Source organism: Seriola aureovittata, chromosome 14, assembly GCF_021018895.1.
Source record: "Seriola aureovittata isolate HTS-2021-v1 ecotype China chromosome 14, ASM2101889v1, whole genome shotgun sequence".
NCBI lineage: Eukaryota > Metazoa > Chordata > Actinopteri > Carangiformes > Carangidae > Seriola > Seriola aureovittata.
In genome coordinates, this window is record NC_079377.1 from 19,555,543 (window position 1) to 19,568,398 (window position 12,856).

At 39.0% G+C, this 12,856-nt stretch overlaps 1 protein-coding gene across 2 annotated transcripts; it reads left to right on the top strand.

The window, feature by feature from the left end:
- The first annotated feature begins 1,235 nt into the window (after positions 1-1,235).
- cfap36 (cilia and flagella associated protein 36) lies at positions 1,236-12,425 on the top strand. 2 transcript variants are annotated; one of them, XM_056395057.1, is made up of 11 exons: positions 1,236-1,582; positions 1,989-2,053; positions 2,215-2,316; positions 5,240-5,354; positions 5,456-5,543; positions 7,755-7,914; positions 9,088-9,193; positions 9,450-9,631; positions 9,951-10,115; positions 10,650-10,736; positions 11,275-12,425. In XM_056395057.1, the coding sequence occupies exons 1-11, from the start codon at positions 1,477-1,479 to the stop codon at positions 11,356-11,358; spliced, it is 1,260 nt and encodes a 419-aa protein (XP_056251032.1). In that variant the 5' UTR covers positions 1,236-1,476; the 3' UTR covers positions 11,359-12,425. The 2 variants fall into 2 exon arrangements, with proteins under 2 accessions (XP_056251032.1, XP_056251033.1); XM_056395058.1 differs by lacking the exon at positions 10,650-10,736.
- Positions 12,426-12,856: the final 431 nt, after the last annotated feature.

Sequence of the window (12,856 nt, forward strand, 5' to 3'; positions counted from 1 at the left end):
ACAGCTGGATCACTGCTGGATCAGCTGTCGGTCTGCAGGTGTTAAGAGCTTTTGTACCTTGAAGTTTAATTGCACAAATAAAATGACACACAATATCCAAATAATGATAGTACAGCCAGTGCAGCATTGTAGTGAAGTCATCCAACATGACAAAAGTAACATATCATAAATAAACTGATTGTCAGCAGTTGCATATCTATTAAAAATCTGTATTTTGTATTTATATTGTGAACACATCCATCAAACTACACTTTGTGAAGTTACTACTCAGACACTGAAAGCTAATGAGCCAACAAAGCTTTTTTTTTTATTTGTATCTGCATTTATTGATGGTCTGTTTGTAAATGCATCATGTAATTATCCAATTTATGAATATCTCCTAATGTTATTTAGATGTTTTAGTGAGAGTGGAAAATATGTAAATATCTCAAGTCAAAATATCATTTCTACGCACAGGGGTTTTCAATCTGATTGTAAAAGATGTTTAACTAAAATGTTTTTACAGCTGAAAGACAACAGACTCTTCCCCTCTCTGACTATAAGACTATAAGATGCGGTGTCCAATCACTAAAAGATCTCTAATGAGGGTGTGTGTCGGTCTGATAAAGATAGACAGACAGAAAAGCAGCTTTACACACTTTGTGGCCACTGCTGACATTAGCCTAATAACCATGTGTTGCTTTCCTTGTATATTATGTACATTTATGCATATTAACTTGTTTTGGCAGAAAATTTGTAAAATCTCATTAAATGCACATTTAATAATTGTCATATAATATCCCATTGTTGTGTTTTTTTGTTATTATCATTACCATTCCACCACAAAGGGGAAGCCTAAAACTATTGCACAGTACTATGTCCCAAACTGGATTCTCATTTTGCATGGCGGGCTACTGTATATATAGAAATAACATGCTGCTTCAAAGACAAAAGTGATACAGTGATAGTGATACTCACCGGTTGTTAGAATTTTGGACAATTGTGTTATGAGTGACAAAGTGTAGGCCTACCCTGTGTTTGAATGTGAGATTAACTGTTGCGCTGAGCTGCAAATTGGCAGAGACAACTGTATAAACTGTGTTCAAAAAGTCGACTTAGAATAGAGAAAAAACTAAAAACAGCATGCTAGCAGCAGTGATCCTGAGGCTGGTACCTGTCTGGACCATGGATGTATGGTCTGGACTCAAGCAGCAGCGCACTGACGTAACAGTTACCTTAGCAACCGATTAGGCGTCACCACTCTCTGCTGCAAATTCATGAGTGCGCAATTCTACTCGGAGACAGTCCAGTCAAGAGAGGACAAACAGCCACCGAGTCGCGCTATGGGGACTAGTTTATGAGGGACAATAAACCAAATGTCTCTTCCCGTCTGTTTGGGCTGTGTGTGTTCGTGCTGTAGCGGAGCTGGACGTGCCCACCTGAAGAAGTTCGCTGTGCGGGTGCTGTTGTTGCTAACGTGACCCAGCAGCAGCCAACATGGCTGAGGATGACAGTGAATGGGTTGTCGAGAGCATCGTTGGCTACCTAGGAAGTCCCGAATGGGTCATTCCTGTCACGGATTTTATGGAGAACAAATGCACAGGTAAAAACAGGTTACCTACCATGTTCAGTCATGAATATCTACCTCTATCGTACTTTTCTGTAGCCTTTCTGTACCGTTAGCGCGGTGGCTAAGCTAACGCTAACTTGAGATTGCGATGTTATTGTTGACGTAGTTATGTTTGTAATATCTGATATTTTACCGCCTGACGTGATACTTAACCTATTACGCGTCCTCGTTGTGAGCTAATCAGAGTTTCAGAACATTTGTCTCGACACTTATTTACAAATGACAGGTGAGGATAAAGGTAGCATGTCATATCATAGTAAAAGTAATGTTCAGCAAGACCACTATGGAAGTAAGCAACGTTGGGCAAGGCCACTATGGAAATACGTTATTTCAAGTTATTTCCTTCTATAAATGCTGAATTAATTTGGCCTTTTTTCAGTTTTTGATGACGAAGATGAAAATAAGTTATCATATACAGAAATCCATCAGCAGTATAAAAAATTGGTGAGTACATTCTTTTATCTGCATTCGTCAAACATGTTAAATGATAGACGTTCATTTTCAAGTCACCTGTTTCATAAATTGCCTCATCAACATTACTCATGAACAATTTTATATTGCCGATTCATTAAAATGAAATTATGTAAACTGCTTTGTTTCTGTAGGTGGAGAAGCTGTTAGAGAATTACATGCAGGAGGTTGGCATCAATGAGCAGCAATTTCTGGATGCATGCACCTCTCCTTTTGCCAAGTCCAAACCTCTGCAGGTATCCCTGTTTGCACACCACTGTCAGCCTGCCAGTTAACCTGAGAGAATCAAGGATGGGATTTGCTTACATAAGCCCAGCTATGCTGCTTTTCACCTGGTGCCAAAACATAGCTAGTTTCTGTCTCTCCCTTATCCATCTATCCATTAGATATTAGCTGATGAATCAGCAAAATGAGAATCCAGTTTGTGACATACAGTACTGTTCAAAAGTTTTAGACACAAAAGTAAAGTGGAGGATTCTTTCAAAAATAATGCCATCTATAGTTTTTATTTATCTTTATACAAAATGCAGTAAAAAGAAAAAAAAAAAGAAATCAATAGTTGGTCTGACGATCTTTGCTTGCACCCAGTTTTTCAAGGTACTTGGTTCCAAGCATCTTGTAGAACTTATCACAATTCTTCTGTAGATTAAGGGTTTTTCAGTGTCTTCTGTTTCTTCAGGTAATCACAGAATTACTCCATGATGTTGAGATCAGGGCTCTGTAGTGGCCATACCATCTGTTTGCAGGACCCCTTGTTCTTTTTGTTGCCTAAGATAGTTCTGGATGTGTATTTGGGTTGTTGTCATCTTGCAGTATGAATTTGGGACCAATCAAACATCTCCCTGATGGTATTGTGTTATGGATAACAATATTAACATCTAAATTGTGCAAAACTTTAGCACAGTACTGTAACCTACAAACAAATTTATGTTTTTATCCCAAACTAAATTTATATCAAGTGCAAGGATTTTGTTAGACTGAAGACCCAAACAGTGTCCTGACTGGATATTACACTAAGTAGAGTGCAAGAAGGTCATCAGCAAACAGGTGGACTCCTTCCCTCAGTAATGATCAAGTCTGGTGTTGGTGCCCAGTGGCCTACTCATGTTTGTTGTTCAGGTGCAACTGGGCACACGTACCAAAAATGCATTTCCACAACTGAGTGTGCATGTGTTTTTCAAGTCTGTTCGCCCAAGCTGTTTGAGACAACAGCTTGCAAGATAACATGAATATTTTAAAAGTATATTATATACCGGAGTAGGAATTTTAAGATAATATTAGTTACAGTTTAAAATTCTACTGTCTATTCTTAGATTTTCCTTGGCACTGATCAATAATGTGGCTGTGCCAGATTGGCAGAAATGGAGATTTGGACTCAGGATACCTGGATCTCATTAATTACCACTGAGATAAGTCTGCAAAGCAGGTGAAAATCTTCTAATACAAAGATTAACTGTTGCAGTAGTCGCATTTCACAGCAAGCAGAGGTTTTGTCTGGTGTGTTAGTCTAACCATGCAATTTTAAACTAAAACAGTTTTAGTTGATATGAGATACTGTTGATCATGCTGTTGCCACTTTTGACATTTTACTCAAATGTTGCAGTTGTCCTTATGGCAGACTATACACAAATGTTTTGGAATAATTGACAAGATGCCTAATCTAATGCATCTAATGCAGAATCAGCTCTCCAGTGCACCCATGCAAAAACAAAACAGTAGTTCAAATGCTTTGTTTTGCTAAGTTGTGTAGTGTTTTGTAGCTTTTTGGGTTCAACTATATGGGAGATTGCAAACTTTGTCAAGCTCTGCAGTAAAAAAAAAGTAATTTACCTTTATTAATTGAAAACACACTTCAATACCCATCATGGATGCAAGATTTATTTTTCTGTAATACTGCAATGCAGCAGCAGCAAATTAGTTCTCACTATCTCACACTGGCAGAGTATGTACCACATCTATAATCATATTTTTCATAGGGTTTGGCTGGTGCGGTTTATGTAGCAATAGAATATTGAAAACAAAAAATTATGTCAAGATTATTTTTTACATTAGCTGTGTGAAATTATAATGATATAGCGGAAACATGGTCATATCTCAGACTGTTTTTCTGCATAACTCCGGTCTGCTTGTTTAGTTGTTCAGTTACTTTGTATAGGCTAATATGAGAAGTCCAACACATAGCGTTGTATCTTCACTGAAAATTTGTTTTTTTGTTTTTTAGAGCACCCACACTGATTAGAGGAGAGCACCTGACTTTCAGTTGTAGTCAACTGGGATGCAGTAGACAGATGGAGTACAGTGAGATGCAGAGGAATGTGTTGCAGTACCATATCTCTTAAAACTTATCTTCTGTGGCTGACTGCATCTTTTCTGAGATTAAGTTACTCAGAGAATCAGGATACACTGTGGGTTTGAGCTTCAGGCAGAAACAGTGCGGGATAAGAGAGACTGACAAAAGGAAATGGTGAGGATGAGAAAGTGGTAGAGAGAAGCTGAGCATGGAGACTGAGACGCTGGTGACCCAGTTGAATTGTATTAAGAACGCTGAACGTGTATTAGAGGTGGGTCAGTAAGACTTGCCATGCTTAGATGGGGGCCAGAGCTTTGCATACAGACAGGAAGCTAATGTGAAAGATTAGGCCTAAGTACTTCTCTGTTTACAGACAGACCTTAATTTTTGAAGGAACCGGAATCAAGTGTCTACCATGCTAGACATACAGTACATCCTGTTCTGATCTGTTGGAGGCTAACGGGGCAATGATACCCTTACATGAACAATGGATATTTATCATTTATTCTTCATGGCTTAGAATTAGCTTATCTCATGTAGCCAGACATCAAAGTCACATCTGGAAAAATTCAAATACCTCAGTGAGACGGAAGGTTTGGCCAACAGAATAAGTAAAATACCAAAACAATATCTAATATTTAAATAAACTGGTCTTTAATTTAATTGATAACGACTGGCATCTATATAACGTATATTATGTTCAACCTATATCAGCACTCATGTGCTTGTGTATATGTGGCTGTGTATACTGGCCCATTCTCTACAGTGTCAGGTGCTTCTTTCTGCCTAGTTGTAATGCCTGTCATTCATCATTATCTTGTGGGTTTTGTGATTTATCGTGGTCTCATATAGTTGTTTTTGTTTTGCAGTCAGTGTTCCAGCCAGTTCTGGCTACAGATGACTTCCAAATGTTTCGTTCACTGATGGTCCAGAAGAACATGGAGCTTCAGCTTCAAGCCCTCAGGGTCATTAAAGAAAGAAACGGTAGGCTTGATTAACACACATACATTCACCCAATCACACTCACAAACAGGAAAACACTACTTATATAGCTGCAAGTAATATGCTTATGCTTATGTGTGTAGGGGCCCTCCCAGAGTGTCTGACTGATGGTGTGGATGTGATGACAGAGTTGCAGCAGGAAGAGATGAAAATCCTGCAGGAGGTTCTCAAGTAAGTCACTTGTTCTCTCTCTCCTCCTCTCTGTCTCATTCTCTCTCAGACACACACACACACACACACAAAAAAGGGTTTTAAAGGGTTATCCTAAACACAAAAAGTCTTTGCAGTGTCTTTAATTTCTTTGATATCCTTTGACATTTTGACTTGAATCATTTCCAGTGAAGTTGACATAGAGCGTGGATGAACGATACATACAGTATTTAGAATCAAAGAAATACTTTGATCCCATGAACTGTAGATGTGTGATGTTATGGGTGGTTAGCTAATAATCTTATCTTCATGTGCCTTGACGTTTTACTTTCTCAATTCTGAGAGAAAGCATGAAAATCAGCAGTGTAAGACTGCAATCACAGACAGTTTTTATGTAAAATGTCAAGTGTTTTCTCTTTATTCATTTAGGCTGAAATATCACAATTACCTTAACATGGAAACCTAGTCTTTAAGACACCTTCGACTTTAAGTCAATAAATGTGTATTTATTTAATTTTCTTTAACTAATTAATTAATTCAGTCTTAGTTTTTTTCTTCATTATACTGTTCTGATATGTCCACATCTTCGTTCAGTGCCCATTGCCCATATGCGCCCAGGTTTCTAGAATCTCCCACTGCTGCTCTCTAATGGGATTTTGCCAGTGGCAGCCTCACCAACTAGAACATACTGAGTCTAATAGGACCGCAGTTAAGCTCCTTATGTTTCAGCTAATTTAGGTTGGAGGGATTGACACTAAACAAGCAACTGAGAAAATAGTGTTTTTATCCCCTTTGTCTTACCGGGGGAACCTTGGCTACTTATCAACACTGCATTAGCCAGCATTTCCTGCCTTCCACATCTCCGCTGGATTCAGTTCATTTCAATCTGATCTGAAACCAACTTGGACAAACTTTTACACATACAAATTATTATTTTCAAGTTTGGTTGTTGTGTTCTGACATATATTTTCTGACAACATATACTATCAATACAATACTTTTGTGCAACTGACTTCCCATCAAACACATGATTGCAACATGAAGGAATTGTTTTCCTTTCCTTTCCGCCAATTGCAATGACAATAATAACATACCTTGAGAATCTTAATGTGAGTAAATGTTGTCTGTGATGGAGCAGAATGACTTGACTGATTTACTTTCATTCTATACTGACATGAATGAAACCCAGTGGTTTGGTGAGTCTGTTAGAAAACTTCATGCAATGAAAGAACAACCTTCTAGAGCACAGCAGTCTCAGGTCTGGTTGACTGAGCTAAATTTGTCTCTTGCCCACTGCACTGTGGTTAGAGTACCATTAGAATAAAACAGGTCAGTAACAGTTTTAGGCTTGATTGACAGTCCAAATATATTGCTGTGCTATCACTATCTCAGTCAGTCCTTTTGGATGCTATAAAAATTTTTACAGGATTTCTGACAAAGCACAGTCACAGTAACAGCTGAAATGACTATGATCAAAATGCTGAAATGCAACTATACTGTAATTTATTCAATATCGTTATAGTGTGCATTTCTGTGTGCAAACAATTTTAGACAAATTCTGATTGATACATAACACAAATCAGTATCTTTTCATTAGTCTCATATGGCTATAATTGGATAATTGTGAGCACCTCTGAAAAGGCCATCATAAAGTCACCATCACAGAGAGTGATCATCATGCTGGTGTTTCCTTTCATGATGATGATCATCATGATGATCTTTTGAAGCTTTTCTTAGAACAGTGAAATGATAAACCATCCTATTCTCACTCTTTTACATGGCCTCTGTATACCTATCTGTATACCGCCTGGTAAATGTTTCACGGAAGTCTCACCTAAGGCAATTAAAGTTGTTAAATAAATTAAATTAAAGGATCTGTGTGTGGTTCCCCGGTGATGCCTGTGAGCAAGCTAGGCCATGGAACGTGAAAATCCCTGATGTCCATGTCTTATTCTAGTATCTAGTCCATTCGTGCCATTTGCCCAAAGCTAAACAGACAATAGAGCCAATTTAACTCTAGATTAACAAGGCTATTATCACACCTTGGTTACTAAACATACCCTGAAACAGTCCAAAGGGGCTCTTGAATAGTCTGTAGCAAGACCAGTTACAGGATTTGCAGAAGAAATTAGAATTTGAATAATTTATTTATAGTGAAAGTTCAAACAATTAGCTCTGGGAAACTGGTAAAATTAGACACTTTCTTTTTCTCTCCTGTTACTCTGTCCTCAGAAAATCAAAAGAAGAGTATGATGAGGAAATGTCCAGGAGGCTACTGTTAGAGGAAGAGGTTGGTTCCACCTCCAGCGGCTGCTCTGATAAGCCAATGGTAGAGAGCAGCGAAGCCCTGATTACCAGCTCTGCTCCCAGCCAGCAACGCAATATTGCCAAGGTAAGGCATCAATGAGCTGCATGTGCCACATAAGACCTGCTGACCAGCCAAACTGTGGAATCTCATGTGAGCTCTGAGGCTTTTTGTGCAAGCTGCACCAACAACAACTTTGATCCAGACTTTTGCATGTAGTGCCTGATGCTATCAATGCTTAATGGTTTTTGCCAACATGTTTTTCCCCTTAAAGCCCCGTGTCATTTAACGTGACACTGTCTTCAATGTGCTGTTTATTCCATGCAAAGGCCAAAGTTGAGGGGAATGGTGACAACAGCAGCAGCAGTAATGGTCACCTCACACCACTATTGAACGGAAATACTAAAATAAATCTGGTAACTGAACCCTCCATGTAGTATCACTTTAATCGGTGACCAGACAATGCATTTTCTGACCAATCTGAGGATGCATTAATACCATTTCAGTTGTATCTATGAAGGCTAACACTCAGTGAAATTGATAAATGTGAAACTGAATATATTTGAATTGGGTAGAAATTGAAGTTCTTTTTGTGAGATGTTTTTGGTGGTAGGTCTACTCTTGTTAACATGTAAGAATCTGGGATTTTCTTTGATACCAAAATGTAGTCTGTGGTCCATTTGTATTGGCATGGCATTCAAATCCTAGGTATCAGTGCATCCTGAGGGCACAAGGAAACTTGTCTGTTTCATAGTCTGTGTAGTGGATTGGTCATGTAGTAGCTTTGTCGTTTTAAAGCCTGTAAATTAGGTTGCACATGTAGTATCAATGGAATAGAAATGTTTGCTGACTGTAGGGTGACTAGGAAGTGTTGCATTTTACAAGCCATTAACAATTTGATGTGAAACATTGTCTTTAGATATCCAGGTAATTTAAATGCACATACTGAGTTAATCAACAGGCAGGATCTCTCCTGACCACTTTGTAACCAATCAGAGCTTAACTTTCAGATGACCAAAAGTGTAAAGTGTCAGGGTCAGGTATCAGCAAAAGCAGAGAAAGTATCAAGTCAATTGGAAAATATGGCTTGTGTTTTTCAGTATCCAGAAAATCTTCTACACTGGTGTCTACAAACCGAGGACTGTATATGGTGTTGTAGCATCTGCTTTCCATTATTAGCATGCTGCAATAGCGCGCTGAATTTGATACAGTGTTTGTGTCACCTGTACAACATTAATGCCTGTGGTTACCTCCCTCCAGGTCAACGGCAACCCTGTCAGAAAAGAAGAAGGGAAGACAGCTGCCCCTAGAGGTGGAGATGAGAAAAGTGCAGCTAAGAGCAAGTCCTCGGCTAAACCTATACCAGGTAAATCAGATGAGCAGCAACTCTGAACTGTTCTTCTATTTGTCTTATTAAATCTCCCCACCACAGTTAGCTGCTTTACTAATTTTATTTAAATCTTGGGTTCAAAACCTCATTAACTCCAAACAATGTATAGTGAGGCTAAATTATTAGTGTTTACTACACTATTCGCATATTTTTATACTATTGTGTCATTTACCAATCAACCTGAGAGAGCTACAAGCTACCAAGCTGATTCATACTGTACATGTGTGTTCAGATTGTGGCAGTAACAGTGGAGAGTCCAGAGTCCTTCCAGCAGTGAGAGCTCCAGTAAAGCCCAGTGAGCCCTCCGTCAGCAACAGTGCTCATACCAAGGAACAGAGCAACAGCAGCAAGACTGTAGCCGAGACGTGGCTGGAGGAGGCACACAGGGAGGCTGGCTTCTCTAAGCCATATACTGTGAGTCTGTGAGCCTGCAGCATACACTACATCATCTGTGATATGCAGTATTCCCCATGTGATTTATTCTGCAGAGTGTCATACACATGATAAACTGTAGAAAATAAGGATGCTTAATCCGGGTGGTATGGGGGTTTTAACAGCTCCCACCTCACTGTTGTTATTTTTTAATACATTTAGTAGTAAACTAAAACATCAACAGTGAGCTGGGAGGAAATCCCACCAATTCTGTCATCTTTATTATTCTGAAATTTTTGGAACAGAATTAACTGGGCAAGATTGCTGCTCCTGTTTCACCCTCACCTCTTCTTCCCTCCAGGAGTTGTCAGTGTCACAACAGGAGCAGCTCCAGCAGAGGGCAGCGTATCTTCGTCAGCAGCGGGACAAGCTGCATGCACTGAAGAAAGAGCAGCAGAAAACCAAGCAGACAGCCACACCAGGAGAGGCACCTACCAGCCCCACACCAGCACCTACCACCACCCCGGTAAATACAGCCTGTTCCTGCCCTCATTCCTTATACCGCTCTTCACAAAAAGGTCAGAGGTCAGGGTTAAATACCTGACACTTTGACACATTGAATAGCTGTTGAAACAGGGACCTGAAAACCAATTAAAGGACACACAGTGAGCAAATAATGGCTTTGAGTGCAAGAAATGTAATGATGACCTCATTACAATGTTCTTGATGTTAGACATAATTCAAATGTATTTCACTCATATTGGCTCATTTGAGAAGTCATCATCTGTACTGTTAATTTCAATTTGTCACTGGCTGTTAATTTTGTGTCAGTAACCACACTGTGATCAGATTGTCCCAGGACCTAACAATTTATATGTAATATTCAATTCAATTTTAATTTTGGTCATAACTTTTTGTTTAATTCTTTATTTCACCCAATTTTCTTTAACCCACATTTTACACCTGATTTTTCTCTCTTTTTCCTCCTCCTGACTTTTCTTTATTGGGTTCTTGTTCTTCACTCCCCTCTGTCTGTATCTGACCTGGTCTGGCCTGTCAGGAGGCAGTGGGGCAGTCCCAGAGGAATGGGGCCTGTACCCCTCCTCTTCCTCCAGCACAACACTCTGCTAACTCCTCCAAACAGAAGGTGATCCATCAGTTGCCTCTGCCTGATGTGAACACTTGTACTCATTCACAGCTAATGTGTTTTGCTCTGGTTTTGCTGTGTAGTGCTGTCTCTCCTTTATTTCTGTTGAACTCGGTCTGAACTCCTCCATGTACAGAAAAGGAATAGTCTGCACTCTGAGCTCTTCTACTCAAGTTAATTGCTCATTAAAGCCAAAAAGTGAGAGAGAACGAGGTGTCATTTACATTGTGGATTGAAATCGGACCCACTGAAAAGATATTATGTTTAAGGTCATGAATTGAAAGTTTTACTAATATTTTATTATGTGATACCACTTTGAAAATCCTGAAATACAGGTATAGCATAGCTGCGTTTCCAACCCTAGCTGCTTTCATTTAGTTGTCTAGTAAATACCTGTAGACACGTGTGCTGTGTTGTATTTTAGTAGTCTTTCTCTGTGCCTTTTCACCCCCTCAAGATTTTGTCTGAAGCTGCCAGTGGTGGTTATGTTATCTATCAGGTTGTTAACCTGACTGAATGGTATGGTCTCTTTCCGCAGGAGATATCTGCCGAGGAGAGAAAGAAGCTGCAGAAGAGAAAACATCTGGCTGACAAGCTGAAAGAGGAAGTGATCAAGAAATAACTTCCCCTCCAACTGCAGTATTCTCACTTACATCCTATCTCTTTACTCTGTTAATCAAACACATGGCTTCCTTTACACTGCCTTCTTCAGACAAATAATCCACTTTCCATGACACATTTCAGGGTTTTTCCCAAAGAAACTAAAAGTAGAGATCCTCCTTCTTCTGAGTTCTTATCATGGCTGTCTACAGATGAAACAGGGGCATCTTCTTTTAAATTTTGGATGTACCACTGTGTGGCAGTCTGCACTCATACCAGGCTACTCAAGTGTTCTAAGATCTGTTAGATAATTACAACTGTTTGACCAAGAAAGTTCAGAAAATGTCAGGCAAACTGAAACGCACACAGACCAGTCAGGCAATATGCTGCCAATATTAGGAGGCTTCAGTGGAAAACCCAGACACTTTACATTACTAGATGCCTGTGTCCAAAATCACTCCACATTTGTGGAATAAGTGAACGCCATTTACTTTGATGACATATTGGAATGTCCAAATTGTAAGTGCTTAAGTTTTAGACTAAATAATGTCCTCAAAAGGTCCCACATTGGAATAAAAACATTTTCATGTTATGCATTTAAAATGTCATAAATGGCCCATTTATGACATTGTGGTGAAAACTGACTCAACATTGGGCACAAATGGCATGGAGTTGTGTCAGTGAGTTAAGCATTAATGTGGGGAAAGACTCAATTGGGAGTTTTCAATTCAGTTCAATTCAAAGGGGCTTTATTGGAATGGGAAACTGTCCTATGTTGAAGTGAACGTTAGTTAGCTCAAGTATAGTCTTGTTTTCCACTGTTGTTAGCATTCCCAGAGCGAAAACACTGTAGCAGCTCATCCTAGTCAAAGAGCACTGTGGAAATTGCATGGATGTAAATCGTCATGATGAGCACACTGTAATGTGTTCTTAAAGGGGCCAAGACAACAGTGTGTCGCTTGCTACGGAGGAATGCCGTATTTATCTTCAAATCTGCAGTCTTCACTTTTAAGCAATCAGGATGCACCAGTTTCTATGTAATATTGTTATCAGGTATGCTGTTTAATAAATCACATTTTATAGAAAAGACCTGGATTCCAGACTTTGAATGTATAAAAACTGTGAAGCTAGTCTTTTGACAAGTGGTCAGTCAGTGGGTAGTTGGTCTCAGACTGATCTGCTATTTTAATCTGAAAAAGAGCCAAATATGATGCATTTTATCAGAAATTATATCATGTGTGTGTGAAAACACTTTCCTGAGTACAGGATATAGTGTGTATGAATCATATAGAAACAAAAAGGTCAAAAAACTTCATGTCCTTTCCATAGAATAATTTACAACAGCAAGACTTCAAAATAATCTACAAACTATTTCAAGAATGCCAATATCCTCAAAGAAACGGTGTAAACAGTTTTTATGTATAGTTCTACTAAGAGTCAAATTTGTGAGATTTGATCAAATACAACCTTCTTGACTCAAGGGAACAGCTGAGAATCAATCAGAAATTTTGAAGTTCCAA

Coding starts and splice junctions, on each gene's coding strand:
- cfap36 (XM_056395057.1), top strand. CDS start 1,477: ATGGCTGAGGATGACAGTGAATGGGTTGTCGAGAGCATCGTTGGCTAC. Junction 5,355..5,455: donor GGTCATTAAAGAAAGAAACG/GTAGGCTTGATT, acceptor TTATGTGTGTAG/GGGCCCTCCCAGAGTGTCTG. Junction 10,116..10,649: donor CAGCACCTACCACCACCCCG/GTAAATACAGCC, acceptor CTGGCCTGTCAG/GAGGCAGTGGGGCAGTCCCA.